The sequence below is a fragment of the Chlorocebus sabaeus genome, chromosome 12 (assembly GCF_047675955.1).
Source record: "Chlorocebus sabaeus isolate Y175 chromosome 12, mChlSab1.0.hap1, whole genome shotgun sequence".
NCBI classification, from domain to species: domain Eukaryota; kingdom Metazoa; phylum Chordata; class Mammalia; order Primates; family Cercopithecidae; genus Chlorocebus; species Chlorocebus sabaeus.
In genome coordinates, this window is record NC_132915.1 from 11,765,975 (window position 1) to 11,787,338 (window position 21,364).

The 21,364-nt window shown below is 45.4% G+C and overlaps 1 protein-coding gene across 1 annotated transcript in view; it reads left to right on the forward strand.

The window, feature by feature from the left end:
- Positions 1-21,364, forward strand: part of GOLM1 (golgi membrane protein 1) — a 73,217-nt gene that overhangs the window by 14,176 nt on the left and 37,677 nt on the right. The window contains exons 2-3 of the mRNA XM_007969644.3: positions 6,685-6,834; positions 8,432-8,611. Of these exons, the coding sequence (XP_007967835.3) occupies positions 6,706-6,834; positions 8,432-8,611 (309 nt within the window). The 5' untranslated portion in view covers positions 6,685-6,705. The remainder of the gene's footprint in view (positions 1-6,684; positions 6,835-8,431; positions 8,612-21,364) is intronic.

A 21,364-nucleotide genomic window follows, 5' to 3' on the forward strand; every position in this document is an offset into this window, starting at 1 on the left:
AAAAAAGTCAAAAAGTGGGTGAAGGACATGAACAGAGACGTCTCAAAAGAAGACATTTATGCAACCAATTCATCATCAGTGGTCATTAGAGAGATGCAAATCAAAGCCACAATGAGATACCATCTCACGCCAGTTAGAATGGTGATCATTTAAAAAGACAGGAAACCACAGATGCTGGAGAGGATGTGGAGAAATAGGAACACTTTTACACTGTTGGTGGGAGTGTAAGTTAGTTCAACCATTGTGGAAAACAGTGTGGTGATTCCTCAAGCATCTAGAACCAGAAATACCATTTGACCCAGCAATCCCATTACTGGGTATATACCCAAAGGAGTATAAGTCATTCTACTGTGAAGACACATGCACACGTATGTTTAATTGTGGCACTGTTCACAATAGCAAAGACTCGGAACCTACCCAAATGCCCATCAATGATAGACTAGATAAAGAAAATGTGGCACATATACACCATGGAATACTATGCAGCCATAAAAAAGGATGAGTTCATGTCGTTGGTAGGGACATGGATGAAGCTGGAAACCATCATTCTCAGCAAACTAACACAGGAACAGAAAACCAAACACCACATGTTCTTACTCATAAGTGGAAACTGAATAATGAGAACACATGGACACAGGGAGGGGAACATACACCAGGGCCTTTTGGGGGAGGTGGTGGGAGGCTAGGGGAGGGATTAGCATTAGGAGAAATAACTAATGTAGATGACTGGTTGATGGGTGAAGCAAACCACCATGGCACATGTATACCTGTGTAACAAACCTGCACGTTCTACACATGTATCCCAGAACTTAAAGTATAATTTAAAAAAAAAAGTAGAACCTTCAAAAAAAACAAAAAACAAAAACTTTGGGCAAACATTCTGTAAAGTAAAAGAATAGATGAAAAATTGAAAAAAAAAATTATTCACATGAAGGACCAAAGATTGGTTTACCTTTAACAGACAAAGAGCTTTAGCAAGTCAATAAGATGAACACCCCAGTTTAAAATTGGGCAAAGAATATGAAGGCATTTCACCAAAATGAACATGCAGTTGGCCAAGAAATGAAAAGACACTCATTTGTGCTCACAATTAATATGTTTGAAAATATCATTAATGAGATTGTCGACCCTTAAAAAGTTTGTTTTCTATGTTACCATGTCAGAAAACAGACATTCTCCTGCTGCAGGAGATTGTGATTAAAACCCCTATATGAAAAGAAGGAAATTGTTTTTTTTTTTTTTTTCTTGGTGATGGAGTCTCGCTCTGTCGTCCCCAGGCTGGAGTGCAGTGGTGCGATCTTGGCCCACTGCGACCTCTGCCTCCTGGGTTCGAGTGAGTCTTCTGCCTCAGCCTCCCGAGTAGCTGGGACTACAGGTGCACGCCACCCCTAGCTAATTTTTGTATTTTTATTAGAGATAGGGTTTCACCACATTGGTGAGGATGGTCTCGAACTCCTGACCTCGTGATTCGCCTGCCTTGGCCTCCTAAAGTGCTGGGATTACAGGTGTAAGCTGCTGCGCCCAGCAAAAAAAGGGACATTTAAAAAATGTTAATATTTAACTAGAAGGTTCAGGGGACTCATGCATTTGACAGGTTGGACCTGTTTCAGATATGGTAAGATCTAGCAAATAATTATATAGTTTAGACTTATGGAAGGGTTGGAAAAATATTACACATAGTTTCTATATACCCTTTACCCTGTTTCCCCTTAACCATAGAATTTATCAAAATTAAGAGATTAACCTTTTGGCACTATCTTTTTAACCATGCTGGCCACGTGTGTTATAGAATGTCCGACGAGTTGACTTCCTCTGAATTTTCTGATGAGATTGAGGTTATACATTGCTGGCAGGAGGCCGTAGAGGTGCTGTGCCCTCCTAGTGCACCATATCGGGGGTATGTGATGTCGATGTGCCTCATTATCAGTGATACCAAGCTTGAAGTGGCTAAGGTGGCATCTGCCAGGATTCTTCATGTAATATAACTATTTTTCCCTTTGTAATTTGCCAACTATTTTGGAAGAGAGACGCTCTATCAATATTAAAAACATACATTTTTGACCCAGAAATAGATCCCCAGAGAAGTGATTTGTTTCATCTCCTGCAAAATGGGGTGATACTGCCCCCAAAGCTGATATGAGCCCCTGTATTGAGCAGTGCCTCACAACAGTAAGCTTGCTGTTGGTTCATCTCAAGCTCCTTGAGGCCTGCTAGGTTTGGAATTCAGGACTTTTTTCAGAATTCAGATAACACCGGGCATTTATTATATATTATGTGACGGCCCCAGGAGGATCTAGGACAGCACCGCATACTCAAACACCCATCTTTCTGCCGTGAAATGTAAGAGTATTCACATGAAGGGAGGAAGATAAAGACGTTAAGTAGCTTCAGATAAGTTCTGATCAGACCTTGATCTCAGTTCAGGTTTTGTTGCTGGAAAAGTTTTTAAAAATCTGACTTTTTAGAGACTGTTTTGGATTTCAAAGTTGTGAATAAGGGACTGTACACATAGGTAAGAGTTCGTAAGCACAGAGATGGGTGCACAGCTCCACATCTGCAATTTTAACTAGCTGTTCAAAATGTAGTTAAGCCTGGTCTGGCGTGGTGGCTTCTGTAATCCCAGCACTTTGGGAGGCCGAGGCGGGCAGATCACATGAGGCCGAGAATTCAAGACCAGCCTGGCCAACATGGTGAAACCCCCTCTCTACTGAAAGTACAAAAAACAAAACAAAAAAACACTAGCTGGGTGTGGTGGCGGGCACCTCTAATCCCAGCTACTCAGGAGGCTGAGATGGGAGAATCCCTTGAACCTGGGAGGCAGAGGTTTCAGTGAGCCCAGTTCATGCCACTACACTCCAGCCTGGGCGATAGAGCAAGACTATGTCTCAGAAAAACAAAAAGATAGTTAGGCCTACAGTGGTTGCTTCTGTACTGAACAGGTGTAGACTTTTTTGTCATTAGTTCCTAAACATATGGCTTAACAGCTAATTACATAGCATTTACATTGTACTAAGTATTATAAGTAATCTAGACATGGTTTAAAGTTTAGAGGAGGATGTGCCTGGGTTGGATGCAAATATGCTGTTTTATATAAGGGACTTGAACATCCTTGGCTTTTGGTGTCCTCAGGGGGTCTTGGAACCAATCCCTAGTGAATACTGAGGGACAGCTGTATAAGGCTGTTTATGGTAGCATTGTTGGAAGTAAGCCTGGAAAGCCTTGAATATTTCTCTGTAGGAGATCAGTTAAGCAAATCTTGGCACACAGTGGTGCCCTATTCAGCCCTTTGAAAAGAATGGAGCAAACCATAATGTGCTACTAAAAAAGGGAGGCAAGATGTGTTACTAAGAAATACACAGCATTTGCCGAATAGTGTGAATGGTTTGATCTTGTTTGGATTAAAGTAAATATATTGATGCTTATATATGCATCTAGAAACATCTACAATAGTGGCTATACATATGAATCACCTGGGGAGGTTAAAAAATACCAATATCTGGGCTTTGCCCTAAACCCCATTGAATTAGAAATGCAGGGGTGGGGGCCAGGTGTGATGGCTCGTGCTTGTACTCCCAGCACTTTAGGAGGCTGAGGCAGGAGGGTCACTGAGCCCAGGAGTTTGAGACCAGCTTGAGCAATGTAGTACGACCCCGTCTCTACAAAAATAGAAAAAATTAGCTGGCATGGTGGTGCGCACCTATAATCCCAGCTACTTGGGAAGCCCAGGTGGGAGAATCGCTTGAGCCCGGGAAGTTGAGGCTGCGGTGAGCTGGGATCGAACCACTGGGCAGCTATGTCAGCCTGGGCAACAGAGTGAGACCCTGTCTCAAAAAAAAAAAAAAAAAAAAAAAAAAAAGAAAGAAGAAAAGAAATGCAGTGGTGGAGCCCAGGTATTGATATTTTAAAAAGTTTCAGGCTGGGCGCGGTGGCTCATGCCTATAATCCAAGCACTTGGGGAGGCCAAGGCGGGCGGATCACGAGGTCAGGAGATTGAGACCATCCTGGCTAACATGGTGAAACCTCGTCTCTAGGCTGGGCGTGGTGGCTCATGCCTGTAATCCCAGCACTTTGGGAGGCCGAGGTGGGTGGATCACTTGAGGTCAGGAGTTCGAGACCAGCCTGGCCAACATGGTGAAACCCCATCTCTACTAAAAATACAAAATTAGTTGGGCACAGTAGCTTATGCCTGTAATCCCAGCTACTCGGGAGGCTGAGGCAGAAGAATCGCTTGAACCCAGGAGGTGGAGGCTGCAGTGAGCTGAGATGGTGCCATTACACTCCATCCTGGGCAACAAGTGAAACTCCGCCTCAAAAAAAAAAAAAAAGAAACCTCGTCTCTACTAAAAATACAAAAAACTAGCCGGACTTGGTGGCGTACACCTGTAGTCCCAGCTACTCGGGAGGCTGAGGCAGGAGAATGGCATGAACCTGGGGGGAAAGCTTGCAGTGTACTGAGATGGTGCCACTGCACTCCAGCCTGAGTGACAAAGTGAGACTCCATCTCAAAAAAAAAAAAAAAAGTGTCCCAGGTGATGCTGGTGCCCCTTGAGTGTTGAGGACCATTGGAATAGAAGGACCTAGATGTTAGAAAATGTTACCCCTTTCCTTTGGAGTAGGATGAGGGAGATGCAATTTATACTTTTTTGTTTTTTGAATCAGAGTCTCGCTCTATCGCCCAGGCTGGAGTGCAGTGGTGTGACCTTGGCTCACTGCAAGCTCTGCCTCCTGGGTTCAAGGTTTTCTCCTGCCTCAGCCTCCTGAGTAGCTGGTACTATAGGCATGCACTACCATGCCTGGCTGATTTTTGTATTTTTAGTAGAGACGGGGTTTCACCATGTTGACCAGGCTGGTCTCAAATTCCTGACTTCAGGCCATCTACCTGCCTTGGCATTCCAGAGTGCTGGGATTACAGGCGTGAGCCATCGTGCCCGGCCAATTTATACTTTACTGTGTGTAGTTTCCCATTTTTTCCTTAGCAAAAGCCATTTGGAAAAGACTCCACTCTGGGTGACAGAGACTCCGTCTCTAAAATAAATACATAAAAATTTTAAAACACTTAAGAGTCAAAAAAGAGACTCTTGTGGTCAAAATGAGATACGATAGCACAATGAAGACACCTTTTCAGCAGATCTGTAGAATCTTCTAGAAGTTTCTTGTGTCTGCACTTATGCTCCATGAGTATATTCAGTGCTTGCTGATATCAGCTGATAATTGAAAGAAAAACATTGTTTCCCCGTTCATCCTAAGAGGCCAGAAGCCGGTAAGCCATGAGCGCAGGTCAGAATTTCCACCCAGGGTAATTTTGGGGGTGCTTTATTTTAGATGATTCAGCTAGATTGCTGCTTTATCTCCGGGCAGGCCCCCATACTAGTAGCTAGCTGTTAAGAAAGAGGAAGTCTTTTGGTGACCCACTTGGAAAGACCATCAGGTGAGGATCAGCTCTCCCATGTTCTCACTGCTAAGAATTGTGTTTTGCAGGTGAATCCTCGGTGGTCTCCTCTTCCCTCCCCATCCCTTGTCTTTTCCCCTCCTCTTCCCCTTCCCTTCCCTCCTCTGTTGCTAGACACCCCTGGCGTGAAAGGCACTCTGTGCTCAAAGGCTATTTGTTGCAGTGCAACCGCTCTCACTCTGATAAGGTTCTGTTTTATCTGGCTCAGCAAAAGCCGTTTGGAAAAGTCTAGTTTCCTTGTTCCTGGAGACCAGTGCTTGCAGCCGGCCAGACCTGGCTTTGAATTGAAGCCCATTAACGAAATTTATGGCGTCTTTCTTCTAAGCTGTATTTTTGTGCACTCTGTAGCTCTCACACAGAGTCACTGTTTTTCCTGACATGAGGTGTACGATGCAGCAGTTGCACAGATACCATCCCTAAAGTGAGAAATGAATGTCGAAAGACAAGGTGCTCTCATTTGGCGTGGAGTGAATGCCTTGTTTCCATCTCAGATCCGAAGATGGAACACATTTTTCCCAGTGACTTCAGGCAGATGGCACACCTCCCACTTCTGTTGTGTGTCATGAAGGAGAAGACACTTCTACAGCCAGGGCTGTGCCTGAATAATGATGTACATGGGTGGAGGGGGGAGGTTCACATTCACCTCTAGAATGGGTTTTCTGCTTTGCTTGAGAAATGCTTTAATTGGCTGTCATTAGTAATCCCGTCAAGGGTGAAAAAACCTCCCTTGTTAGGAATCAAAGCAAAAAGCTGTCTCTGAGGAGTAATGAGCAATATACTCTTTCTAATATGTTGCAGAAGCACTTAATATTTGTTATTGGTGTTTACAGAAATGATTACTTTTCAAACATTGCTGCTTACAGAAATGATTAATTCTCCAACTGTGTTGGGAAGGTGAGTATGGTAATGATTTTACAGGGGAGGAATCTGAAGTGTAAGAGAAATCATGTCTTGCCCCAGTTCTCGAGCTAATCTGCGACAGGTTTTGGGGCGGTGCCTGCTCCTCTGAGCCTGTCCTGGGAGCTGGCTACACTGCCCTGGGTGCACAGCACCGTGGGCTCTGTGCGTGCCATCCGCATATTCTTCTCCCTCGACAGCTTTGCACATCAAGAAGCAGCTACCAGCCCATGCTTCCTGGCAAGACCCGTTTCCTCTATGTTGTAAGGATGATACGGTCTGCCTCGGAGATGAGAAATACTAGCATTGATGTGTATTTATTTGCTTTTACTTGGCAGATTCTCAGTGCTGATTTTGAGATGATGGGCTTGGGAAACGGGCGTCGCAGCATGAAGTCGCCGCCGCTCGTGCTGGCCGCCCTGGTGGCCTGCATCATCGTCTTGGGCTTCAATTACTGGATTGCGAGCTCCCGGAGCGTGGATCTCCAGGTGTTTTGTTTTGTTTATTGTTATGTTTGTTTTATGTTTCTGTTTTGTTTATTTTGTTATGGGGTCCGAGGCGTTTGTTGTTCATTGCCAGCCAGGGCATTTTGCACAGGGCACGTGCTGTAAGGTGAGTTTAGGGCTCTGCACACCCCCACAGCCCTGGGTCAGACCCCAAGCGGCTCCGCTTTGGGTGGGAGAGGCCCCCTCTGTGGTTGTGTAGGATTGCGGTTGTATCCCTCCCTGCTTTTCCTGTGAGTTAACAGCTTTCATTTGAGCTACTGGGGTGGTTCTGGGAAGACAGCCTGCTTACGTACACTGGCCACAGTCCGTCGTTTGCGGTCCTCCAGTGCACAAGATATCGAAGAGCAGTACTGGAAGTGTGCTTGGATGATGGGTGTAAGAAATATGTTTTTAAAGGTACCAATCTTTATCTTCATCATTTAATAATGATAATTTTAAGGTTCTCATTTACTGTTGCAGTCATGGGTCAGGTACAGTGCTGAGCAGTGACAGAGATGGTCCTCTTGATCAAACTTGAATCGGGCCCTTCTGAGCCGTTGTCTTGACTAGGCCTTGATCTTGGCCCCTCCCCACTCCCACTCCCTGTCTGTGGCGTGCCCAGCCCAGTCATAGCAAAGGATCCCGCTAAGCCATCCTTCTCCCCCTGATCCTTGACCAGGTTCCTCATCCCTACCCTTGCTGTCTAAGTCCTTGGCCTGCGTTTAGCAAGAATCTTGTTAGGCCAGTTTAGCAAGAATCCCCCTACTCTGAGGGCGATTTCCATCCACTGGCTCCCCGCACTGTGCTGGCTGGTTGACTGTAAATCCCCAGCTGTGTTTGATGTGTTCAGCATTGAGAACAGTTTCCCTCTCTTACCGCAATCATATTGAGTAGTCTTTCTTACCGTTTTAATAAATGTCAGAATAATTTCTCTTCCACAGTACTTTACACAAATTACTCCTTTGGTGCACAAACCCTACAAGGTTGGGACTTGACTTTCCTCATTTCACAGGTGTCAGACTGAGGCACAGAGAGGTTGAGGTGGAGCAGGGATTCCAACCCGCGTGGGCTTAGCTGGGGCACCGCAGCCTGTCTGCACTTTGTCCTGTTCTCACACTTACCCTCCTGGGCTTGTACTCCCTGTGTCTCAGCTTCCACAGGAGCTCCTGTTCTCTGGGCAGATGAAGTCTGCTTGTCTGGGTTGGAGAACTGAATCTGTTTTCAGAAATCGTGTCTGCTAAAGATTTGTTAAGTGCTTTGTTAGCGGAGAAGGAGAACTAAATATTTGAGCATCATCTCATGTCAGGTAAAGCATGAGGCATTCTATGCACTTAGCGTATTTAAGCCTCACGAAACCCCAGTGGGAAGCGTGGTGTGAGTGCATGGAGCCTTCCTTCACTTACACTGACAGAGACCATTTTTCCAGAAGAACCTGTGCCAGCTTCTTTACAGTTGACTTAAAACACAGAGCCTTGGGCACTCGTGTATATGAGGCTGGTGCTGGCCCTGGGCCCCAGGGTGGTCTTTGTGGAGGGCGCTCAGGTGGTCCAGGCTCCGTGGGTAACTTGGCATCAGCCCTAACGCTGTGGTCTCCTTGTAGACACGGATCATGGAGCTGGAAGGCAGGGTCCGCAGGGCGGCCGCGGAGAGAGGCGCCGTGGAGCTGAAGAAGAACGAGTTCCAGGGAGAGCTAGAGAAGCAGCGGGAGCAGCTCGACAAAATCCAGTCCAGCCACAACTTCCAGCTGGAGAGTGTCAACAAGCTGTACCAGGACGAAAAGGCAAGGCCTGCTTTGTTTCCTCTCAGTTCTCTTCTAAGGGATGGTGTCTACATTGTCTGTTTCTTCTTGGCAGGAGGGTGGGCCAGCGGCTGGGTTTAGGTTTATGTAATTATGTGGAAAGAGCCCATTGATCAAGCTGTGGGCATTCTCCCCCTTTTCCCTCCAAGTCCCTGGCTGGGCTGGCGGTGAAGCCTTTTGCAATGGTAATAAACAGGAGAAATGCAGAAGAACAATTTCAGATTAGTCCTATTGGTTTTTTTTTTTTCTCTCTCTCCTATTGGTTTTTTTTTTCCCCCACTTTCTACAAACATGTATTAAATACCCACTCCGTGCCAGGCTTATGCCAGGTGCTTATGTCTCAGAGAGGAATGATATTTGTGCCCTCCAAGTATCTAACGGAGGAGAGGAGAGGCAGACTCTACTAAATACTAACAGAGAAAGTAGGGTACTGCACACTGGCTTTTAAGCTAAGAAAAAAACCAACAAATCCTGCGTAGATTAAAAGGGCCTTCCTGCTAGTTAAAATATCTAAGCTTTATGTGTCAGTTTTTCTGGTTTTCTTTTTTTTCTTTGTTTTGAGATGGAGTCGTTCTGTCACCCAGGCTGGAGTGCAGTGGTGCAATCTCGGCTCACTGCAGCCCCTACCTCCTGGGTTCAAGAGATTCTCCTGCTTCAGCCTCCTGAGTAGCTGCGACTACAGGTGCCGGCCACCATGCCCGGCTACTTTTTGTATTTTTAGTAGAGACGGGGTTTTCACCATTTTGACTAGGATGGTTTTGATCTCTTGACCTCGTGATCTGCCTGCTTCGGCCTCCTAGAGTGCTAGGATTACAGGTGTGAGCCACCGTGCCCGGCCTGGTTTTCTTATGTAGGAATATATGGCTATATTTTGTTTATTAAATTGTATAACTGTGTGAGTTACTAATATCTCCTGTCCCAAAGTGCATCAAACTCATGGCCACTTACTAACTAGAAAAATTTGGCTTTTTTTTTTTTTTTTGTGACGGAGTTTTGCTCTTGTTGCCCAGACTGGAGTGCAATGGTGCCGACTTGGCTCACTGCAACCTCTGCCTCCTGGGTTCGAGTAATTCTCCTGCCTCTGCCTCCCAAGTAGCTGGGACTACAGGTATGTGCCATCACGTGCAGCTAATTTTTGTATTTTTAGTAGAGATGAGATTTCACCATGTTGGTCAGATTGGTCTCAAATTCCTGACCTCAGGTGATCTGCCCATCTCGGCCTCCCAAAGTGCTGAGATTACAGGTGTGAGCCACTGTGCCCGGCCTGAAAAATTTGGCGTTTATAATACATGTACCTCTCTCTCTGGAGTGGCTAATTTATTGGAAGAAGGTTGTAGCTCAACTTCCATTATCTTGAATTGTCTCAGAAAATGAATTATTTCCAGGAAGGGACTCAGACTTTTCTCGCATAACTGATTTAAAATGCAAGAAGTACTTTTTTTTTTTTTTTTTAATTTGCAGAGTACTTTCCTGTATTTGCAAGCTCATATTTCTTCCCTGGGAATTGTTCATAATGTTGTAGTAATAAAGTGCTTCTTTATGTTTCTTTCCTTTTCTCACTGGTCAGATACACTTTTTGTGCTCCTGAAATCCCTTTTAACCTCATCTCTCAAAAAGAAAAAAAAAAAGAGCATCAAGTAGCTCTTTGAAAAGAGAGTCTGTTTTCACAGTTTTTCTCTTGTAGAATATGCGGTATAAATGTCTTTTCATTTTGGTGAGCAAGGGTGGGTTCTCCCATCAAACCTTAGCTGTAGGAGGATTTTAGCTGTGGTTTGGTGGTGGGAGGCATGGAGCTTCTGAGTCAGGCGGACCTGGGTTTAAAGTTTCCTCAGCTGTGTGATTTTAGGGAAGTCACTTAAATTCTCTGGATCTATCTTCTCAACTGTCAAGTGGAAATGAGAAAGGAATCTCACAGGGTGCCTGTGAGGACTGAATGGGATAACGTTGATAAAGTGTTTAACACAGTGCTCAACATAGAATGGAAGCTCAGCAGCTGGTGGTTGGTATTATTCTGCCTCATTGTGCCGATGGCCGTGGAGGCCGTGATCACAGCAGTAGTGGTGGGCGCCGTCGTAAGCCACCACGGTAGTGGTGATAATATTATCTCTTTCTGTATGGACATTTAATAGAACAGAGAATTAGTCTGTTTAAGGCTGCTATAACATGCTATGACAAAATATCATAAACTGGGCAACGTATAAACAAATGTTTGTTCTCACAGGTCTGGAGGCTGGGAAGTCAAAGATTAAGACATGGGCAGATTCATCGGGTGAGGGCCCACTTCCGGGTTCATGGCCTCCGCCTTCTTGTGGTGTCCTCGCCTGGTGGGAGGGGCGAGGCAGCTCTCTGGGGCCTCTTTTGTGGCACTAATCCCGTGTATGAGGGCTTGACCCTCCCAGAGGCCTCACCTTCTGACATTATCACCTCCATTTGATATTTGGTGCTTTGGTTTCAGCGTATGGATTTTGAAGGACACCCACACTCAGACCATAGCAGATTTTTTGTTTTGAAAAAAAAAAACAAAATTGAAACCTTGAAACCAAATTGTGCTAGCTTTCAAAAGAGTTAGGAAGACACCGAGGGAGGTGGAACCAAGAGCAAGCAGTGTGGTGGGGCTGTGGAAGGAGAACGATGACAGGCACCACACCAGCCACTGTAGTGGACGTTTCCTGAGCCTGTGCTTGGCCAGACGTGAGGCTGAGCATTTCACAGGGACCATTTCATGAATTCCTCCCAGTAGTGTGATGAGATTGGGGCTCATTTTATTAGTGAACGGAGGCTCAGAGAGTTAGCTGCTGCCACCCAGGATGACACCTAGACCCTAGAGAGCCCCTAGGTCAGCCTCCACCCCTGCACACTGGCCTTCCTCTTCCTTCAGTGTGGACACAGCTTCTTGACTGCCCCTACCTGAAGGGCACCAAGGTGGAGGGGAGGCGGCATAGAGGAAACCAGGTGGGTGTGAGTTGGTCAGTGCTGAAGCTGGTGATGGTACGTGGGAGTTCAGCATACTAGCTTGTTTACCTTCGTCTGCATTAAAGACTTCACAGTAGAAACTTTAAAAACATCCTCTTTATATCTCCTTGCTTCCAAAGACCGCTGTGTTCTAACTAGCTCTGTTTTGGCTACATGAATGAGCTGATCCTTCACCTAAATACTTTTCTCTACATTGTCTGTTTTTTTTTGTTTTTTGTTTTTTTTTAAAAATCTTAGAAGGTTAGCATTTGTGGTTAGAACTGGAACAAGGCTCCTTCAAAAAATTTTGAAGAACCATGGTGATTCTCAGCCATAGGAGGAGGTGGGGCGTGGGGACCTGTGGCTGGGGGTGGTTTGCAAATTACATCTGACCTAGAGATCTCCCTGCCTGTCTCTGCCAGCGTCCCTCACCTCCAGCAGTCACTGTCACTCTGGGTGGGTGTTGTATCCCTCAAGTGGGGGGCTGGACAAAAGCTTGAAAACCAAACCTATCATCAGAGAAAATGTGAACAAACACCTGTTCGTAATGAAATTACTGCTTTGGGTTGGCCCTGTCTGATAGAATTTTCTGTGATGACAGAAATGTTTGTGTGCTGGTGCAGTACAGTAGCCACTGGCTACATGAGCCTAATGAGTAGCTGAAATGTGGCTAGTGGGACTGAAGAATTGAATTTTATTTAATTTTATCTAATTTAAATGTAAATAGCTAAATAATGGCCTCGTTGAACAGCACAGGTTTGAGTGGTTGGCAGAACGCTGGGGAAAGCCTTGTTTGGGCTTCTGAGTCATAAGGAGCCATGTTCCTTGGTGGAGCAGAGGGCAGAGTCTGAGTCTCCTGCGGTTCCTTGGTGCCTTTCCCCCTTCTCTGTAAGGTTTGGGAGCGGTGTGGGGAATTGGGCAATGGAAGATGAAATCACCTTCGTCCTGGGGAGTTGTGCCCCCCCGAAAGTAAGTCTCTGCAGCTTGTTGGTGTTCTGATGCAGAATGATCCGTTCAGCTTATCAAATCAGCTTTTGTTTACACCCCAGCTTAGGGTTTTGATCTTATTTGTTATGGAAGTTGTTTCAGAGCAATCCTCCTTCGCCTGGCTGCTCATGATAACCACCTGCGAGCTTATGAACAAAATACAGATTAAAAATTACACTGGATCAGACTCTCTGGATGTTTGGCCTCAGAATATAGAATTTTTTTTTAAAGATCTCACACATACACAGACATACACATACGTATTCATACATGGTTTTTTTTCCCTGTAAATTTCCAGACCACTGTGATGCAGCTAGCTGATCCAGAAACTGGTGATTGAGATCAAGTGTTTTGCAGAATTACACTTTTAGAAATAAAAATGCGGCCGGGCCCGGTGGCTCAAGCCTGTAATCCCAGCACTTTGGGAGGCCGAGATGGGCAGATCACGAGGTCAGGAGATCGAGACCATCCTGGCTAACATGGTGAAACCCCGTCTCTACTAAAAAATACAAAAAACTAGCCGGGCGAGGTGGCGGGTGCCTGTAGTCCCAGCTACTCGGGAGGCTGAGGCAGGAGAACGGCATAAACCCAGGAGGCGGAGCTTGCAGTGAGCTGAGATCCGGCCACTGCACTCCAGCCTGGGCGACAGAGGGCGACTCCGTCTCAAAAAAAAAAAAAAAAAAAAAAAAAAAAAAGAAATGCATTGTCAAGGTCATCTTTTTTTTTTTTTTTTTTTTTCAGTTTCCTTTTTACTCTTCTTCAGTGAAGTGATTTAAAAATTAAAGGGCATTATAATTAAGAGATATGCAGTCACACGCCGCATATGATGTTTTGGTCAATGATGGACCCATAAAATTCTAATATCATCGGTTTACTGCATCTTTTCTATGCTTAGATACACAAATACTTACCACTGTGTTACAAGGCCTGCAGTATTCAGTAGAGTCCCGTGCTGTACAGGTTTGTAGCGTGGGAACAGTAGGCTGTACCATACAGCCTAGGTGTGTAGTAGGCTATAATATCTAGGTTTGTATAAGTGCACTCTATGATGGTTGCACAAAGACAAAAATCTCATAATGATGCATTTCTCAGAGCCTATCCCGATCGTTAAGCAATGCCTGACCGTAATTCATCTAAATGTAATTTGGTAAAGCTGTTACAAAGTAATTGAGTTAATACTTGTTTTTCTAAGGTATTTCTTTCATCTTCACCCACATTTACTGGAATCCTTGAATGTTTTTAGAAGCTGTACCCAGTTGGAAACTTACTGATCGCTACTTTTTTCCCCAAAATGCCCAGCTCACCTAGGATTTGAGTATACGTGAATCTCGAGGTCCTCAGCACTGAGACAGGCTTGCTCAGATACCCCTTAGAATGTCACCCAGAGGGGGTGGGCAAGTGCAAGACATCGCGTGAGCTTCTCAACAGCTGCGTGGTGGTGACATCATGAGACATAAAGTGGGTTTCTTATGAAATAGCTGGACATACAGAGAAGTCAGATGAATGATAAGCTCACACCTGCGTGCCCCTCACCCAGATATTATTTAAAGCAAAAAACATCATAAATACAGTCAAGGTTCTCTGGGTTCCCCTTCTCTGTCTCTTCCCTCCTTTCCCTCCTGCCCGTGCAACCACTGTTGTGAATGTTAATGGTTGTCTTTGTAGCTTATATTTCTTTTTTTTTTTTTGAGACAGAGTCTCGCTCTGTCGCCCAGGCTGGAGTGCAGTGGCCGGATCTCAGCTCACTGCAAGCTCCGCCTCCCGGGTTCACACCATTCTCCTGCCTCAGCCTCGCGAGTACCTGGGACTACAGGCACCCGCCACCTCGCCCGGCTAGTTTTTTTGTATTTTTTAGTAGAGACCGGGTTTCACCGTATTAGCCAGGATGGTCTCGATCTCCTGACCTCGTGATCCGCCCGTCTTGGCCTCCCAAAGTGCTAGGATTACAGGCTTGAGCCACCGCGCCCGGCCTGTAGCTTATATTTCTGAACTATTACTATACACGTTCAAAAACAACATGTTTATTTTTTCTGTGTTTTAATGCATATGTTTGGTTACTCTATCATTCTGTAAGTTGCTTTTTGTCGTCACTGTTGTTTTTGAGGTCTTTATTGATTTTATAGATTTAGTTCATTCTTTCTAACTGCCGTACCCTCTTTCTTTGTGTAAATATACCCCAGTTTATTTACCCACTGCTCTAGTTTTTCACTCCTTGAGAAGAAGGTACAGTGAGTGTACTCGTACAGTTGCTCTTCAGGCACCTGGGGTTTTTCCAAGCTTGCAGTGTTTGCCAACTACAGTTTGGGACCTTATAGTGAGCTGTGCTTAATAATTTAGTGGATAATGACCCACGTTTTAAAAAACTAAAAATATTAGAGTGTTATTGTATATGTTAACCATTGTGTTATGAAACGGTTATTGCTTTTTTTTTTTTTTTCCTTTTTGAGACAGAGTCTCACTCTGTTGCCCAGGCTGTAGTGCAATGGCATGATCTCAGCTCACTGCAACCTCCACCTCCACCTCACAGCGATTCTCACGGCCTCCCGAGTAGCTGGGATTACAGACCTGCACCACCACACCTGGCTAATTTTTGTATTTTTAGTAGAGACGGGGTTTCTCCATTTTGGCCAGGCTGGTCTCAAACTCCTGGTCTCAAGTGATCCACCTGCCTTGGCCTCCCAAAGTGCTGGGATTACAGGCATGAGCTACCATGCCTGACCACCATTGTTGCATTTTATATAAAAAATATGTGCTTTGGGAGGCTAAGGCAGGAGGATTGCTTAAGGCCAGGAGTTCAAGAACAGCCTGGGCAACATACTGAGACCTTGTCTCTACAGAAAATTTAAAAGTAGCTGGGAATGGTTGTTGTGTGCCTGTCATCCTAGCTACTCAGGAAGCTGAGGTGGGAGGATCACTTGAGCCCAGGAGTTTGAGGTTCAATAAACGATAATTGCACCACTGCATTCCAGCCTAGGTGACAGAGCGAGACCCTGTTTCTAAATATACATGTGTACATATACATGTATATGTGTGTATATATATGTATATATGTGTGTAAATGTACTGAATCACAAGATAAATTTATCATTGTGAGTCATGGTTAAAAGAGTCTGAATGGAAAGATATAGAGATACACCTGGACATTAAGTAGCTGGATGGTTGTACATCCTCTCATTTTTGTTAGCTGTTGCCATAGAACGTTGTTCCTGCTGTTGTATTTCACTGTGTACAGTTTCCTGGCCTGCAGATCAGATCCTTTGGCCCTACATTTCTATGTGTAATATTTCACTCTTTTCTTATTTCTTCCAATCTAAGTTAAGTTATACGCCTGATCAATTAGCTTATCTCATGAGTTTGAGACTGGTGCTTAGTAAAAGTTTGAGTTTGTGATAAATGAATGAATGGGAATCTCAGTCTGTGTGCCAGTACTTACTGGATGTCTAGGATGTGCCTGGGGCCCTGTGTCCTTAGCAGCTTGAATGCTGTTTTGGAGAAAGATGAGATTCCCTCACATATCTAGAGAATAATCTTTTTTTTTTTTTTTTTTTTTTTTTTTGAGGCAGAGTCTCGCTCTATTGCCCAGGCTGGAATGCAGTGGCACGATCTCAGCTCACTGCAGCCTCCACCTCCCGGGTTCAAGCAGTTCTCTGCCTCAGCCTCCCAAATAGCTGGGATTACAGACGTGTGCCACCACGCCTGGCTAATTTTTGTGTTTTTAGTGGAGACAGGGTTTCACCATTTTGGCCAGGCTGGTCTTGAACTCCTGACCTCGTGATCTGCCCACCTTGGCCTCCCAAAGTACTAGGATTACAGGCATGACCCACTGTGCCCGGTGAGAATAATCAGTTTTTAACAGCAGCTGGAGTTATGTGAAAGGAGAGATGGGTACTGGCTAAAGTAGTTATAGTTTTTTTTTTTTTTTCCTAAAAAGATTGGCTTTAGTTTGGGCACAGTGACTCACGCCTGTAATCCCAGCACTTTGGGAGGCTGAGGCAGGCGGATCACGAGGTCAGGAGTTCGAGACCAGCCTCGCCAACATGGTGAAACCCCCGTCTCTACCAAAAATACAAAAAAATAGCTGGGCGTGGTGGCGTGCACCTGTAATCCCAGCTACTCGGTAGGCTGAGGCAGGAGAATCGCTTGAACCCGGGAGGCAGAGGTTGTAGTGAGCTGGGACCGCACCACTGCACTCCAGCCTGGGTGACAGAGCGAGACTCTGTCTCAAAAAAAAAAAAAAAAAAAAAAAAAAAAGATTGGCTTTGAGCTTTGGAGACTAAAATGGAATTTAGAGAAGGATAGAAGGGCAGCATTTCAGCACGTAGAGTAGTGCAATCACAGGATTAGAAAAGGATTGTGGAGGTGTGATAGGTCCCACCTAAGTTGGGAAGAGTGTTGGGAGATAAAGATGTAAAATGACAGGTGTCATTGCTGGCCTCAGCTAACACCCTGCCCATGTGGAAGGCTAGGTGGCCATGTGTGTTCCATTTTAACGACCCCACACCCACAGCCCATTGGGTGAGAGGAGGAACCTCACAGTGGATGGAAGGAATCCATCCACTGGCCAGAGTATTAACGGGTTCGTTTGATTGTGTCTTGTTAATCTGAACCAAATCCTGTGGACTGTGCTCATTCGAGAGTAAATGCTTCAGATGAGTGAGACTCAGTTGAATCTTGGGGACTGAGCTGCCATTTCCGTTTCCTTTCTTTTTCACCTTCCTGTCTGTTGCAGCAGTAGGTCTGGTGAAGATGGTTTGACTGCATCGCTGCAGTTGTGCAAGTTCATGAGAATTTATATAACTTAGTGGAAGCACCACGCTTCCTTTTCTGTGTATAAGAAAGGGTATTAAGCCTTCTTTTGCAATGATTGCTTATGTTAAGTAACTTTCAAAAAAAGTTGGCTTTTCCTTAATTAAAATAATGTGATTATGGGCAAATTTGAAAACAAAAAAGAAAAATTCACCTGTAGTTCTCACCCAGATATTAGCTACTGAGAACTCTCCACTCCCTTTCTTTAAAAAAAAACAAAAACAAAACAGATTACACGTAAGCTTTTATCAGTTACTATGTATGCTTTTATAGATGTAGATGTGCCATGAAAATTGTAGAATATAAGTGGGGTTCTTTAAATGATAAAATGTTTAACCGTTTCTGGCTTTTGCATATTGTTTAAAAAAAAAAATACCCCGACATCGTTGGCTTATCGTGCCTTCTATCTTAGTTGAGGCAACTACTTTGTAAGTAGACAGTCAGAGGTGTGACTCCAGATAAGAGGACTCCGCATACCTGTTTGCAGAAAGGAGCTTCTGTACACTGCTCCGATATCCAGCTGGGATGGTAACTGTGTTTTGAACATAAAACATACGTTTGGTTCTGGTGAATTTAGACATACGTGTGTTGTTTTTGTTATCTGTTACTGCGTATCAGGTTATCCCCAAACCCATGACAAACATGTGTTTTGCTCCCGCATCTGCAGTTGGGGAAAGCTCGGTGGGAACGGGTTGTCTCTACTCTGCGCTTCATGTCTGGGGTGCCTTGAAGGCTGAGGTTAGAGTGATCCAGAGAGTCCCTTACTCAGGGGCCTGGCAGTAAGTGCAGCTGTCAGCTGAGACCTGGGCAGGGGCAGGGGTCGGGACCAAGACACCTACACTCCCTTTTCCACGTGGCGGCGTGGCTTCTTTTCAGCATAGGGCTGGGTTCTGGGAGTTAGCATCCTCGCTCACAGCAGACACGGCCAGCGGGAGGAAGCTGTGTCATTTTTTGTGTTTGTGTCCTAGGGCTGCGTACAAATTAATACAGACTAGATGACTTAAAACAACAAACATGTGTCCTTTTACAGTTTTAGGGGCTGGGAACCCGAAATCCAGGTGCCAGTAGGGCTATGGGAGGACCCTTCCTCTCCCCTCTGGCTTCTAGGATTTGCTGACACCTGTGACATTCCTCAGCTTGTAGGTACAATTTCGTGCAGTTTCCACCTCTCACGGCCTGCTTGCCTCTGTCTTTTCGCCTGTTCTCCTCCTCTTCTAAGAACACCAGTCATGTTGGATAGAGCCCACCTAGAGACCTCATCTTCATTTAAGTACATCTGCATAGACCTTGTTTCTTTTTTTAATTAACTAATTAATTAATTTATTTATTTATGTTTGAGACAGAGTCTCACTCTGTTGCCCCAGGCTGGAGTTCAGTGGTACGATCTTTTTTCAGTGCAACCTCCACCTCCCAGGTTCGAGTGATTCTCCTGCCTCAGCCTCCTAAGTAGTTGGGAGTACAGGCACCCACCAAAACACCCAGCTGATTTTGTTGTATTTTTAGTAGAGATGGGGTTTCACCATGTTGGCTAGCCTGGTCTTGAACTCCTGACCTCAGGTGATCCACCCGCCCCAGCCTCCCAAAGTGCTGGGATTACAGGCGTGAGCCACCACGCCCGGCCTACCCGGTTTCTAAATGAGGTCATTCATGGGCTCCTTCACAGGTTCCAGGTGGACATGAATTTCAGGCATACACTGTTCAACCCACAGCCACTTTTGTTGACCTTGCCTTGGAAGTGAGCATGGTCACTTCTACATTCATTAGAAGCAAGTCACTAGGGCTGCCCTGAATTTCAGGGGAATTGGACTCCTCCTTTGGGAGTAGTGTCAATGAATTTGTGGTCATGTTTTTAAACTACCTCATTCGTGTGCATAGAAATAATCTTCACGCAACCACTGGTGAAATGCTGTTTTCTTTTTTACAGATTTGTACATGTGTACATATCAAACAGGTTTTTAAGGGGCCTAAATAAAAACAGATACTTGGGTTTTAGTTTTTGGCAAAAGCCAGTGGAGATTCACTTGTAAAGGTGTGCATTATCTCCCAAGGAGGGAATAGAGTGGTTTAATTCATGCTTTTATGTTGTTAACAGAGGCTGATTAATAATTTGGGTCTGGGCCAGGCATGGTGGCTGATACCTGTAATCTCAGCACTTTTGGGAGTCCAAGGCTGGTGGATCACTTGAGGTCAGGAGTTCGGTCAGCGTGGAGAAATGCCGTCTCTACTAAAAATACAAAAATTAGCTGGGTGTGGTGGTGCATGCCTGTAGTCCCAGCTGCTCGTGAGGCTGAGGCTTGAACCTGGGAGGCAGAGGTTGCAGTGAGCCAAGACCACGCCATGTGCTCCAGCCTGGGTAACAGTGAGACTCCATCTAAAAAATAATCATCATAATAATTTGGGTCTGAAGACTTCAAAAGATCCTGGGTCCCCTCTTGCAGTGGCCACAAAGGCCTGGGGGTGGCATCACCTGCTCTCTGAAATGCCTGGGGAAGAGTCTGGGAGACCTTGAATTACTAGCACTACGTGAAGGGAAAGGCACATCTTCCTGCTAATGTGTTTGTTTTTGCTTGCCAAAAGTTCGAGTCACAAATGGCTTCATTTTCGGCATTTGCGCTTGTAACGTTCTCACTCGGCTGGTTTCTCGCAGCTGCACATCTACTTCGACATTTATGCGTTTTACTTCTTTGTTAAAATAATGTGCATTAACATTGCAGTGGTGCAAAAATAATGTTTTAGCAACAGTTCCTTTGTCATGAAAATAGAGTTCCTGTATCTTTCCTGAAGAGGAGCAATGGAGTAAAGAAAGAATGATTGCTGAGTGGAAGAACAGAGGTGTTGGTGACTTGCTTATCGTTTTGTGTCCGGAAGAAGAAAAGCTTAAAGAGGGAGTGGGGAAAGTGCAGGGGGCACTCAGCCTCACTGTGGCCATGCTCGCCCGTGCGACCTGCGCCCATGTTCCGGTGGTTTCAGGGAGCTGCCCGGTTTCTCCTCTTGCACAGTAACTTGGGGTACGAGGAGGCTCTGAGGCGTTTACAGTGCTTTCCTCTTGTAAAGAGTTGGTTCGTGGAATGCGTTCTTGAGTGTCCTCTGGGTCTGAGATGGGGTCGCTTCTCTCACGTGCAATGGCATTTGTTTATGAGTGACTTTTGCTGAAGGATTTTGCCTCTTCAAAAGGAAATAATTCACAAGTCTGGTCATTGGTTCTGCTTTAGAGTTTCAGAGTGCTTTTGTAACATGAACATACTTATTTGTTTTTTGGAGACAGAGTCTCAACTGTGTCACCCAGGCTGGAGTACGGTGGCGTAACCTTGGCTCACTGCAACCTCCGCTTCCCTGGTTCATGTGATTCTCCTGCCTCAGCCTCCCGCGTAGCTGGGATTACAGACACGCACCACCACGCCTGACTAATTTTTGTATTTTTAGTAGAGATGGGGTTTCACCGTGTTGGCCAGGCTGGTCTTGAACTTCTGACCTTGTGATTTACCTTCCTCAGCCTCCCAAAGTGCTGGGATTACAGGTGTATGCCATTGCACCTGGCCTGACGTGAACATATTTAATTTCTCATTTAATTTCTTTAGGAGACAGTCATTCTTGCCGCTTGAGACAGAGGGGAAGAGAGTGAGAGCAGGAGAGGTCATGGAAGGCTCCTGGGACCTGAGAGTGGCCGGCGTGGGGCTGCTGGGGGCTGCCAGGTCTGCTCGTCACACTGGCCCCACCAGACTGCGTTCTCCTGTGGCCAGATGCAGTTCTCAGAGGGTTCCAGTGTCTTCTCTCTGGGCCAGCTTTGCTTGTGCCCCTGAGAATGTGACGATTGTCTTCTGGAGGGTTGATTTTCTTGGGGAACCAGAGCAGTCTTGTGCAGATACACGTGGTGTCTTTGATTTTTATCACCTTTAATCCCTGTGATTGAGGAATCCAGAGTTCTAGAGCAGCTTTTCTGTTTTTATTCTCACCGATTTTCCGGGTCCAGTTCTGTCAGTCCGTTCAGTA